The 12,500-nt window shown below is 34.8% G+C and overlaps 1 protein-coding gene and 1 long non-coding RNA gene across 6 annotated transcripts in view; one reads left to right on the plus strand and one right to left on the minus strand.

Moving 5' to 3' along the window:
• Window positions 1–331: 331 nt before the first annotated feature.
• On the plus strand, window positions 332–1,648 carry LOC119578844. Its single transcript, XR_005229220.1, has 3 exons — window positions 332–398; window positions 573–698; window positions 829–1,648. It is a non-coding gene; the product is annotated as an uncharacterized LOC119578844 (long non-coding RNA).
• Window positions 1,649–4,592: 2,944 nt separating this feature from the next.
• The window catches only part of LOC119578845 (katanin p60 ATPase-containing subunit A-like 1), a 13,142-nt gene continuing 5,234 nt past the window's right edge, over window positions 4,593–12,500 (minus strand). For 2 of the 5 annotated variants that reach the window (XM_037926492.1, XM_037926489.1), the window contains 8 exons: window positions 10,116–10,230; window positions 9,673–9,853; window positions 9,253–9,477; window positions 7,125–7,304; window positions 6,826–6,968; window positions 6,340–6,452; window positions 6,038–6,164; window positions 5,083–5,906 (listed from right to left, as the gene is read on the minus strand). In XM_037926492.1, the coding sequence (XP_037782420.1) occupies window positions 5,708–5,906; window positions 6,038–6,164; window positions 6,340–6,452; window positions 6,826–6,968; window positions 7,125–7,304; window positions 9,253–9,477; window positions 9,673–9,853; window positions 10,116–10,230 (1,283 nt within the window). In that variant the 3' untranslated portion in view covers window positions 5,083–5,707. Of the gene's footprint in view, window positions 5,907–6,037; window positions 6,165–6,339; window positions 6,453–6,825; window positions 6,969–7,124; window positions 7,305–9,252; window positions 9,478–9,672; window positions 9,854–10,115; window positions 10,231–12,500 lie in introns of all 5 variants that reach the window. The other 3 variants (XM_037926494.1, XM_037926493.1, XM_037926491.1) reach the window with 3 other exon arrangements.

Raw genomic sequence — 12,500 nt, forward strand, 5'->3', positions numbered from 1 at the left:
CTCTCTCTCGTCGTCTCTCTCTCTCTCTCTCTCTCTCTCTCTCTCTCCTCTCTCTCTCTCTCTCTCTCTCTCTCTCTCTCTCTCTCTCTCTTCTCTCTCTCTCTCTCCTCTCTCTCTCTCTCTCTCTCTCTCTCTCTCTCTCTCTCTCTCTCTCTCTCTCTCTCTCTCTCTCTCTCTCTCAAAATATGTAACTTGCCCTTTAAAACAGTCATTAGAATTAATTCAAAAATGCATTTTACAAATGAAGACAACAAGTTGGTTAATAGAAAATATTTCACTTGCAGTTCCGATGAGCCTAAGGTGGTGATGGTCCTTGCAGCGACCAAACTTCCCTTGGGATATTGATGAGGCCTTGAGGAGACGTCTGGAGAAAAGGATTTATATACCTTTACCCAATGGTTTGCACAGTGAATTGCTGATGTTCCCTCCCTCCCTTATCTCTTCCACACTCGCTCTCTGAAGCGAGTAATGGCAGGAATCATTTTTTTAAGTATCTTTGAGGAGAAAGATATTTAGTTAATACTCAAGTAAATATAGTGTAGATGATAATATGGTCTATTCTTTCCTAACAGCTGAAGGTAGAGAAGCCTTTTGTCAATCAACTTGCGTGAAGTGAAAACTGATGGAGATGTTAATCTGGGTGAAATTGCAAATATGTTGGATGGCTACTCAGGAGCAGATATTACTAATGTGTGCAGGTACATCTTAAATGTTTGTTCTGTTATACATAATCTGATGATCCTCTGTCACAGAATATTGTTGAATTCTTCTCCTTTGCATGTTAACATAATTTGTTTAAGATATTCATTGTAACTGCTTCCTTTGCAGGGATGCATCTATGATGTCTATGCGTCGTAAAATAGCAGGATTAAAACCAGACGAAATCCGTGCATTTCCAAAGAAGAACTAGATCTGCCTGTCACTCAGCAGGACTTCCATGATGCAATAATGAAATGTAATAAGTCTGTATCACAGGATGACCTTGAAAAGTATGAGATGTGGATGAGGGAATTTGGGCTTCCTGAGGTATTCACATACAATAGGAAAGTGGAAAGTCTATTACAGTGATATGTGCACACTTCCTAGGAGTAAATGTGCAAGGAAAATATATTGTGGCTGCAGCAAAACAATGCACTGTAGGTTTCTGCTTCAAAATATAAACTAATTGCTACAACTAATAAAGCAGAAGTCACAAGGTCAGATAATTCATGCTAATACTATAGGCTGTCTACTATTTCACTGAAATAATTCTTAATGATTTGCATAGTTTTTTTGACGGAGCTCTCTGTATCTTTCTTGGGAGGCTTAAATAAGAATATTCAAATACAGGGAATGATAATATACTATATGATAATATATACAGAACACAATACTTACATTAAAAATGGTGCTGAAATTACTTATTTTTTAGGTAAATTCCTTTCTAGTTCTGTTGTTGTTAACTGTTGACTACTTTTACAAGTTGCAATATGAAATCTAGCATGAAGATATTGATTCATTAACTGCATGAAAATCAGTCCATCACATATATATTTTTAACTAAAGATGTCCTAGAGGAGGGATGTATTACTATTACTTTAATGGTCATAACTCATGTCAATCCATGCATTAAATCAGTGGAAATAGATGGTGGAAAGTGCAAATGTCATTGCCTCTCTCTCTCAAGTTGCCTTTTATGTATATATTTATGTTTATTAAGTAATGCATTAGCCTGTTTTTGATACTGTTATTCATATGAAAATGGATATTCATGATATCAATAAACAAGGTATAGGTTTATGTGTGTATGTATGTATATATATGTATATGTATATATATATATATATATATATATATATATATATATATATATATATATATATATATATATATATATATATATATATATATATATATATATATATGCAAGTGTGATAAAAGGCAATTTATATGTGTACTTAATGAATGCATTCCATGAATGAGTATGTGTGAAGGACATGAGTTATACATCATTATTCCTTTGTCAAAATATTTAGCAAAGGCTTTGCTTACTCATTCACACTCAGAGAATCCAAAGATTAATTTTGGTATTACAAGCTAATGCCAGAAAAAATATTTTGTATGGATAATCTCATATATATATATATACAGCATAAATAAAAACATATACCTTTAAATGTATTTCTTATTTTCTCATTCTCTGCTATATATATTTTGTCTCCCAATTTTACTCTATACTTAAAGTCCAATTATATTACATCCTATCATAAGATACTAATACTTAACACAGTGACTTCATATGACCTGTAGGTCACATCGTGGCAGATTTGGTTGTGGATCCAGGTGATGTCCTTTTCCCATCATGGTCATGGCTACAGAGGACTGGCTATTCTTGCATGCTCTGATTGCTTATTGGTTTGCATTAAAGGGATGAAATTTAGAACATAAATAGTTAACTTGCAAACCCTGAACCTATAAGTGACTTGAAGTCTAGTTTCCATGATCAGTCTCTTGATTTCAACTACGATTGTCATATGCACTCTGCCAGTGTGACTGTCCTGAAGTATGAATCTCAAAGTGGGAGAACTAAAGCCATGTATATAACTGTATACAATCACTTATTTCATAAGAATAAGATTTACAGTAAAAGGAAATCCTGCTTTTATCCCTCAGTAAAACCACATTCCATCTTATACTCGATATGTAACACCCCTATTTTATTGCAGTGGATTCTGATTTACAAAATCAGGCTACTACAGGTTTCATTCAAAACTAAAAGTGAATATCACGCATCTCTGAATATACAAAAGCATTAACCCCAAGCAGCCGGGGATGGACGTACATAAATGCCATGCCCACTGATTTTAAATTTATTAATTATTTTTACACATGGATGGGTCCCAAGTACGAAGTCACCAATGAGCCAATTACGAGTTACAAGTGTGTAACACCCTAATTTATTGCAATGGCTCTGATTTACAAATCAGGCTACTACATGTTTCATTTAAAACTAAAAGTGAATATCACACATCTCTGAATATACAAAAGCATCAACCCCAAGCAGCCGGGGATGACATGTATATATATATATATAATATATATTATAATATATATATATATATATATATATATATATAATATATATATATTTAATATATATATATATAATATATATATATATATATATATATATATTATATATATTTTATATATATATATATATACATATATTATATTTTATATATAATTATAATTACATATATACATACATGCATACTACACCACACAACAAACATACACACACAACACACCCACACACACAACACACACACACACACCACACCACACAATATATATATATATAATATATATATATATATATATATTATATATATAGTATTAATATATGTATATATGTATTATATATATGTATTATATATATATATATATATATATATATATATATAAATATAATATATATATATTATATTTATATATATATATATAGTTATATATGTATTATGTATTTTGGTTGATGTATTTTTTTTTATATGTATTATATATATGAAATATATATATATATTATATAATATATTATATATATATATATATATATATATATATAATATATATATATATATATATATATATATATTATATATATATATATATATATATATATATATTATATATAATATATAATATGTATACATGTCATCCCGGCTGTTGTTGGGTTGATGCTTTTGTATATTCAGAGATGTGTGATATTCACTTTTAGTTTTAAATGAAACATGTAGTAGCCTGATTTTGTAAATCAGAGTCCATTGCAATAAATTAGGGGTGTTACACACTTGTAACTCGTAATTGGCTCATTGGTGACTTCGTACTTGTGGACCCATCCATGTGTAAAAATAATTAATAAATTAAACTCAGTGGGCATGGCATTTATGTACGTCATCCCCGGCTGCTTGGGGTTAATGCTTTTGTATATTCAGAGATGCGTGATATTCACTTTTAGTTTTGAATGAAACCTGTAGTAGCCTGATTTTGTAAATCAGAATCCACTGCAATAAAATAGGGGTGTTACATATCGAGTATAAGATGGAATGTGGTTTTACTGAGGGATAAAAGCAGGATTTCCTTTTACTGTAAATCTTATTCTTATGAAATAAGTGATTGTATACAGTTATATACATGGCTTTAGTTCTCCCACTTTGAGATTCATACTTCAGGACAGTCACACTGGCAGAGTGCATATGACAATCGTAGTTGAAATCAAGAGACTGATCATGGAAACTAGACTTCAAGTCACTTATAGGTTCAGGGTTTGCAAGTTAACTATTTATGTTCTAAATTTCATCCCTTTAATGCAAACCAATAAGCAATCAGAGCATGCAAGAATAGCCAGTCCTCTGTAGCCATGACCATGATGGGAAAAGGACATCACCTGGATCCACAACCAAATCTGCCACGATGTGACCTACAGGTCATATGAAGTCACTGTGTTAAGTATTAGTATCTTATGATAGGATGTAATATAATTGGACTTTAAGTATAGAGTAAAATTGGGAGACAAAATATATATAGCAGAGAATGAGAAAATAAGAAATACATTTAAAGGTATATGTTTTTATTTATGCTGTATATATATATATATGAGATTATCCATACAAAATATTTTTTCTGGCATTAGCTTGTAATACCAAAATTAATCTTTGGATTCTCTGAGTGTGAATGAGTAAGCAAAGCCTTTGCTAAATATTTTGACAAAGGAATAATGATGTATAACTCATGTCCTTCACACATACTCATTCATGGAATGCATTCATTAAGTACACATATAAATTGCCTTTTATCACACTTGCATATATATATATATATATATATATATATATATATATATATATATATATATATATATATATATATATATATATATATACATATACATATATATACATACATACACACATAAACCTATACCTTGTTTATTGATATCATGAATATCCATTTTCATATGAATAACAGTATCAAAAACAGGCTAATGCATTACTTAATAAACATAAATATATACATAAAAGGCAACTTGAGAGAGAGAGGCAATGACATTTGCACTTTCCACCATCTATTTCCACTGATTTAATGCATGGATTGACATGAGTTATGACCATTAAAGTAATAGTAATACATCCCTCCTCTAGGACATCTTTAGTTAAAAATATATATGTGATGGACTGATTTTCATGCAGTTAATGAATCAATATCTTCATGCTAGATTTCATATTGCAACTTGTAAAAGTAGTCAACAGTTAACAACAACAGAACTAGAAAGGAATTTACCTAAAAAATAAGTAATTTCAGCACCATTTTTAATGTAAGTATTGTGTTCTGTATATATTATCATATAGTATATTATCATTCCCTGTATTTGAATATTCTTATTTAAGCCTCCCAAGAAAGATACAGAGAGCTCCGTCAAAAAAACTATGCAAATCATTAAGAATTATTTCAGTGAAATAGTAGACAGCCTATAGTATTAGCATGAATTATCTGACCTTGTGACTTCTGCTTTATTAGTTGTAGCAATTAGTTTATATTTTGAAGCAGAAACCTACAGTGCATTGTTTTGCTGCAGCACACAATATATTTCCTTGCACATTTACTCCTAGGAAGTGTGCACATATCACTGTAATAGACTTTCCACTTTCCTATTGTATTGTGAATATCCTCAGGAAGACCCAAATTCCCTCATCCACATCTCATACTTTTCAAGGTCATCCTGTGATACAGACTTATTACATTTCATTATTGCATCATGGAAGTCCTGCTGAGTGACAGGCAGATCTAGTTCTTCTTTGGAAATGGCACGGATTTCGTCTGGTTTTAATCCTGCTATTTTACGACGCATAGACATCATAGATGCATCCCTGCAAAGGAAGCAGTTACAATGAATATCTTAAACAAATTATGTTAACATGCAAAGGAGAAGAATTCAACAATATTCTGTGACAGAGGATCATCAGATTATGTATAACAGAAACAAACATTTAAGATGTACCTGCACACATTAGTAATATCTGCTCCTGAGTAGCCATCCAACATATTTGCAATTTCACCCAGATTAACATCTCCATCAGTTTTCACTTCACGCAAGTTGATTGACAAAAGAGCTTCTCTACCTTCAGCTGTTAGGAAAGAATAGACCATATTATCATCTACACTATATTTACTTGAGTATTAACTAAATATCTTTCTCCTCAAAGATACTTAAAAAAATGATTCCTGCCATTACTCGCTTCAGAGAGCGAGTGTGGAAGAGATAAAGGGAGGGAGGGAACATCAGCAATTCACTGTGCAAACCATTGGGTAAAGGTATATAAATCCTTTTCTCCAGACGTCTCCTCAAGGCCTCATCAATATCCCAAGGGAAGTTGGTCGCTGCAAGGACCATCACCACCTTAGGCTCATCGGAACTGCAAGTGAAATATTTCTATTAACCAACTTGTTGTCTTCATTTGTAAAATGCATTTTTGAATTAATTCTAATGACTGTTTTAAAAGGGCAAGTTACATATTTTGAGAGAGAGAGAGAGAGAGAGAGAGAGAGAGAGAGAGAGAGAGAGAGAGAGAGAGAGAGAGAGAGAGAGGTGGGGGGGAGAGGAGAGAGGAAAGAGGAGAGAGGAGAGAGGAGAGAGGAAAAAGGAAGAGAAAGAAAGAACAAGAGAGAGGAAAGAGACACAGAAAGGGAGAGGAAACAGAGAGAGAGAGAGAGAGAGAGAGAGAGAGAGAGAGAGAGAGAGAGAGAGGAGTAAGAGAAACAGACAGTGGAAGAGAGAGGATGTCTTACTCTGAGGACTGAATTCCATCCATTTGCATAAGGAGCTCTGACTTGACACGTCTTGAAGCTTCATGCTCTGACTCTGATCCTCTCCGGGAGCAAAGGGAGTCTATTTCATCAATGAAGATGGTACTTGGAGCATAAAATCTAGCCTGTTAATTACAAAAACAATTACATAATGGATAGTACATCAAGGGGAAAAAGACAGAAATAGGTAAATTCAATAATGATATATCAATACAAAAAAATTATGTGTTAACAAATTGTCTCTTTTCACCTTTGACAAACCATTAGTCTATTTAACTTACCATTTCAAATAGAAGTCTCACCAACTTCTCTGATTCTCCACGATACTTAGATGTAAGTGTTGAAGAAGAGACGTTAAAGAACGTTGTGCCGCATTCAGTTGCAACTGCCTTAGCCAGCATGGTCTTGCCTGTGCCTGGTGGTCCCACCATCAACACACCCTTCCAAGGCCGTCGGATGCCCTGGAAAAGCAACCAGCAATGTTTATTTCTGGAGGAACCAATCTGTATAAAACTTAGAAATAAACCATCCTTAACCCCTTGGACGTGACTATCATATCATATCATGATAAAATCTGGTTTGAGGGGCAGGTGACATGAACATGCTGTCATGGGAAAATCTGGCAGCAGGCCAAACCTATGATTGTGAGCATTTCGGCTGAAGGTCAGGGCGATTGAAAAGAGTTGTCACAAGCCATAAACCTCTTGTGAGGTATATTTTACTCATTTGGTGACATTGCATTATTCCCATTGATGTACGGATGTGGAATGTAATGTCAGTGAGCTGTGACTGGAGGAGTGCCGGCTGCACAGAGGACACCATTTCCATGCTCAGCATCATATTCCTGGCACCGTGACTGAGAATGCAGGTTGTATTACAGAAAATTGAATATTACATAAAAAAAAATGACACAAATAACAAAGTGTTACATAGTTTTATTTTTCTTGCACTGAGTTGTAGACTACCTAGAGAGATGATATGGAGTCTGCAAAGAAAAAATCTATTTCCATCTGGATAATGCAAATCAAATAGCAAATGTGGACATTAACAAATGGCCTAAAAGCTAAAAATGCTTGTGTAAAAAGATAAAATAACTTCGCAAATAGGAGGCATAATCTTTTTACTACATTTTCACTACACGCACGTGTTCACATGTGCCTAGCCTACAAGCCGCCACCCGACAGAGTGGCCGCTCATGTAAGCCGAATTTGGTAATTTTGGTAATTTGGTCACTAAATCATCAATGACAAGTGAATATGCTGTAACATCTGGTGCATGATAAACTTGTTTTTCTAACTGATCAATCACATCATTCTAGCAACGACTTCAGCTTTGTTTGTAGAGAAGAAACTGGGGCAGCTAGAAGAGTACCAAGCAATACATCAGGATCAGAAAAATGCCATCAGGTGCATAAACTAGTATTCTTCAGCTGCAAAAATTAAATCTATCTTTGGTGAAAGCATAAAAATTGGAAAAGTTGGCTATTGGGTGAATGAGTGAGTGGGTACATTCACTTGCAGAAGCTGTAGGTTTTCCACATTATGACCAGCTGATGCCCTATGTGCACCCAGGCTGGTGCCCCTAAGCCATTCCAAATTAAGTGACTCCTTATATGAGGAAGCTTTGCTGGTAAGTACCTTTAAAATTTCAATGTCTAAAAATGCATGATACTAATACAAATGCAAAATAATTTTTAAAAGAAATATCTAAGGAAAACTCTTTCTTAGGGCAATTTATTATTTTCTATCTACCTGCTTGAGATAAATTCCTTTAAATCTGAGTACACTGATATCAAACTCTGGAAAATATTGGCATACGAGGCTATATTTATTGGATGGTTAAGCATTATAAATATTAGTATGTCAAGCTTTTTACAAAAGTAATATATGTTATTTACTTTTGATCAATAGCTCACATTAGGTTACAAATATATCTCTTTTTCTTTGTTTTTAATTCAGCAAATTGTTTTCTTTCTATATTTTATCAAAAGGTACAAAAGCTCATACCAACAAGACATTTATAATAAATTTCAAGCCAAGCTAAACATTTATGAACACCCTGATAAATGTGGTTCTACTTCATTAAATCTGTTAAATTATATTTTACTCAAGTGTCTTCTAATCAAGGATATGATATTCATTTTATTGTTGAGGAATGCTTTGCTTCTTATCAATACATCTATTTCCCAAGCTTTTTTCTTTTCCCAGAAAGAAAGGAAGAAAGAAGAAAAAAAAAGAAAAAAGAAGAAGAAAAAACAACTTGTTATTCTGTCTGAAAACAGGACTAAAGACTGAAAAAAAAAAAAAAGCTAATTACTCTCTTCCCCAAATGTAATCATATACCCCCAAAAAAGCTCATTCCTCTCTTCCCCAAATGTGATCATATACCCCTGCCAATCTTTTACTGCACCTTAAAGAAATCGGGCATGAGCATGGGCAGGACGACAGCTTCCTCAAGCAGTCTCTTGGCCTCATGCAGGTCAGCAATGTCATTCCATCGGATACTTGGGTTCTTCTGCACAATGTCTCGCTCGATCATATCCACCAGGTCGCGATCATAGCCACTGGGGTCGAATTTCTTCTCTTCGTCCTCTTCATTCCCGGCTCGGTTTTCTTCTTTTCCTCCTCCACCCTGCTGTGAAGAGTCAGTAAGTATGATGAACTTTTGAAGAAGTTAAATAATCAGAGAAATACATAAGATATGCATTTGAAGAATGTCCTTTAGAATAACATCATAGATATCACTGTTCCAAAGGATATTATATCTACTGATAAACAAGACCAAAGTTAAGATGCAAAAAAAGGAAGAATGGAAGAGTAAAGAGATGACCTTTTCCTCCTTCTTATCAGCATCTTTCTTGGTCTTGCGGTCGGAGGATTTGTCATCTCGGCCTCGGCCCTTTGCGTCCGCTCCTTTCTTCTGGCTGGCCTTGGTGCCCCTAGTAAGACCTGTGTTCTTGCTGGAGTCCTGCTTCTTTGGCCCTCGAGTAGGCTTCACTTGAGGGGAGGACCTGTGGTAAAAACAGATTTTTAAGATCTTGCTGGTGGATTGTAATTCTTTTGTTTTTTTTTAATGAAATTTGTGGTGGAATGCTTTTGTGCTGCTAAAACAATATTAATAGGAAAAGTAATCATCTTTGTCTCCATTGGTAAGGAAAAATAATTAATGTACAAATTAATTCTGGATTTAAAGGGGAGACCTCTATAAAAAAAAAAAAAAAAAAAAAAAAAAAAAAAAAAAAAAAAAAAAAAGTCTGAATATGGTTTACATACTTGTGATCAGCAGGAGTTGGTGGAGGCCATACGTCCGGGTCACGGGGAGGGGGGGGACCCCATACGTCTGGGTCTCTTGTGGGTTCTTCAAATGATGACATGCGTAACGATGTCCCTGACAAAGTGAAACAGCATCTTATAAGATTACATTGTTAGGGCTCTTTACCTGAAGCAATGTGAGATCATACAGATTTCCCTAACAGACATGTTTTCACTTTACAATAAGACTCAAATTTTGTTTTACAATAAATCACAAGAAAGGATTAATCCTTTCTGTAGACACATATATACATACATATATATATATATATATATATATATATATATATATATATATATATATATATATATATATATATATATATATATATATATATATATATATATATATATATATATATATATATATATATATATATATATTATATATATATCTATATATCTATATCTATATCTATATCTATATCTATATCTATATATATATATATATATATATATATATATAATACACACACACATCATCATCATCAAGGGGCTAATGCTGACAGGGGAACATGGTTGCATCCACCCTTTGCTTCCAGCCACGAGGGCCCTCATGGCGAGTATCCATCTCTAACTCCACAAGACAGGACTGGTTGAGCTGCCTAAGCCATGACCTCCTGGGTTATCCCATGGACCTCCTTCACCAAGGATTGTCTCTTAAAGAGACAATCTGATGGGCAGGGTCATCCACAGGGAAACGAACTATGTTCCCATATAGCCTGAGTTGGCGATCCCGGATTATGCAAGTAACAGGTTCCATGCCAGTCTCACGGTGTAGCCGTTGATTGGACACATGGTCCTGCCAATTGTACCCATGATCCGCGGAAGAGACTAGTTACAATAGGCATCAAGATGAGACTCCAAGACACTAGGCAGTGTCCAGGTTTTGCTTCCATAGAGCAAAACTGGAAGTATCAAGGCATTGACAACACATAGGTTGGTCAGTCCCAATGATCCCCTTTCCCATTCCAGAGAGGGATCACCAAGCCCCTCAACAGATCAGGGGGAATGGAACCAGACTGCCAGATGGCAGCCAAGACTGCATGCAAGCCCCATGCCAAAGGTTCACCTTCAGCCTTTAGCAGTTCAGCAGAGATATCACATATGCCTGTGGCTTTCCCATTCTTCAGCCATCCTAACCTCATTTAGGTCCAGCATAGGTATTGCGATACCACTTGCATCCAAACTAACTGTTGGTACAACTGCTCAAAATACTCAGTCCAATGTTCACAAACCCCAACATGATCTAAGATCTGTCCATCCACTGAGCGGACTGCAGTCATCTGCAAGAAGGACTTTGAGTTCAGTTTTCTCAGGGCTTGGGAGGCAGGGCAAAGGTCATTTACCGCGAAATAGCCTTCACCTCCTCAGCAAGGTTCCTGATGAACTGTACCTTGTCCCTTCTCAGCAGTGTCCAAGGCCTACTCGCCAAGGAATGGTGCAAGTCTTGATTGCCATTCAGCTGGGCCACGCAATATGCTTCAGTGGCTTCCAGTGTCTCCAGGGAGATGAAGTTCTGTCTTGCCCTCAGGTGTTCACCAATGGACTCCTGAGCTGCTTCAAGTGTTTTGTGCTTGAAGGACTCCCACAGAGCTACTGGATGAGTCAGGTTTTCAAGTTCCGTGAATCGATCAGAGACTGACGCAGCAAATCCTCAGGCACACTTCTCCCTTAGTGTGTCCACTGGAGAAATGAGGAGTTTTGAAATGGACCTGTAGAGTAACCACTCCCTGCCTTTGGTCAGTGCCACAGAACTCGGCAATCTGGTAAAACCTGCAATTCTGAAGGATCCTTCAGCGAGTGCTGATAAGAATATATATATATATATATATATATATATATATATATATATATATATATATATATATATATATATATATATATATATATATATATATATATGTATATTATATGTGTGTATGTATCATACTTCATGGTGATTAGTATTATCATAATCTACAATGACTAGGATATACACCCCTTCTGTGTAATGATTATACATTTACCTCTAAGGCTTTCTTAGCAGTAAAATCATCTATTAACCCTTCGGTTGTGAATGGGATGATATCATGCAGTGGCTGTGGTGGACAGTGTTGGTGGGCATGGATGGCACCCCTTCAAAACATACTTATTTCTATAACAATAGAAATAAGTAAGAAAAATAAAGGTATAGGTCTACATCACCGAAGAAAGAACAAAAATGTGGAGAGAAGGACGACTGATTTCCAATGCAGCATTTATAAATCAAAGCTGTGGAAAAGGAAAAATGAGGAAGGAGCCATAATACAAGAAAGAGAATCCTAAAGGAAATAATAAGAGAAAAAAAATAAAAGGAATGGAGGA

This window comes from Penaeus monodon, chromosome 11 (assembly GCF_015228065.2).
Source record: "Penaeus monodon isolate SGIC_2016 chromosome 11, NSTDA_Pmon_1, whole genome shotgun sequence".
Taxonomy (NCBI): Eukaryota; Metazoa; Arthropoda; class Malacostraca; order Decapoda; family Penaeidae; genus Penaeus; species Penaeus monodon.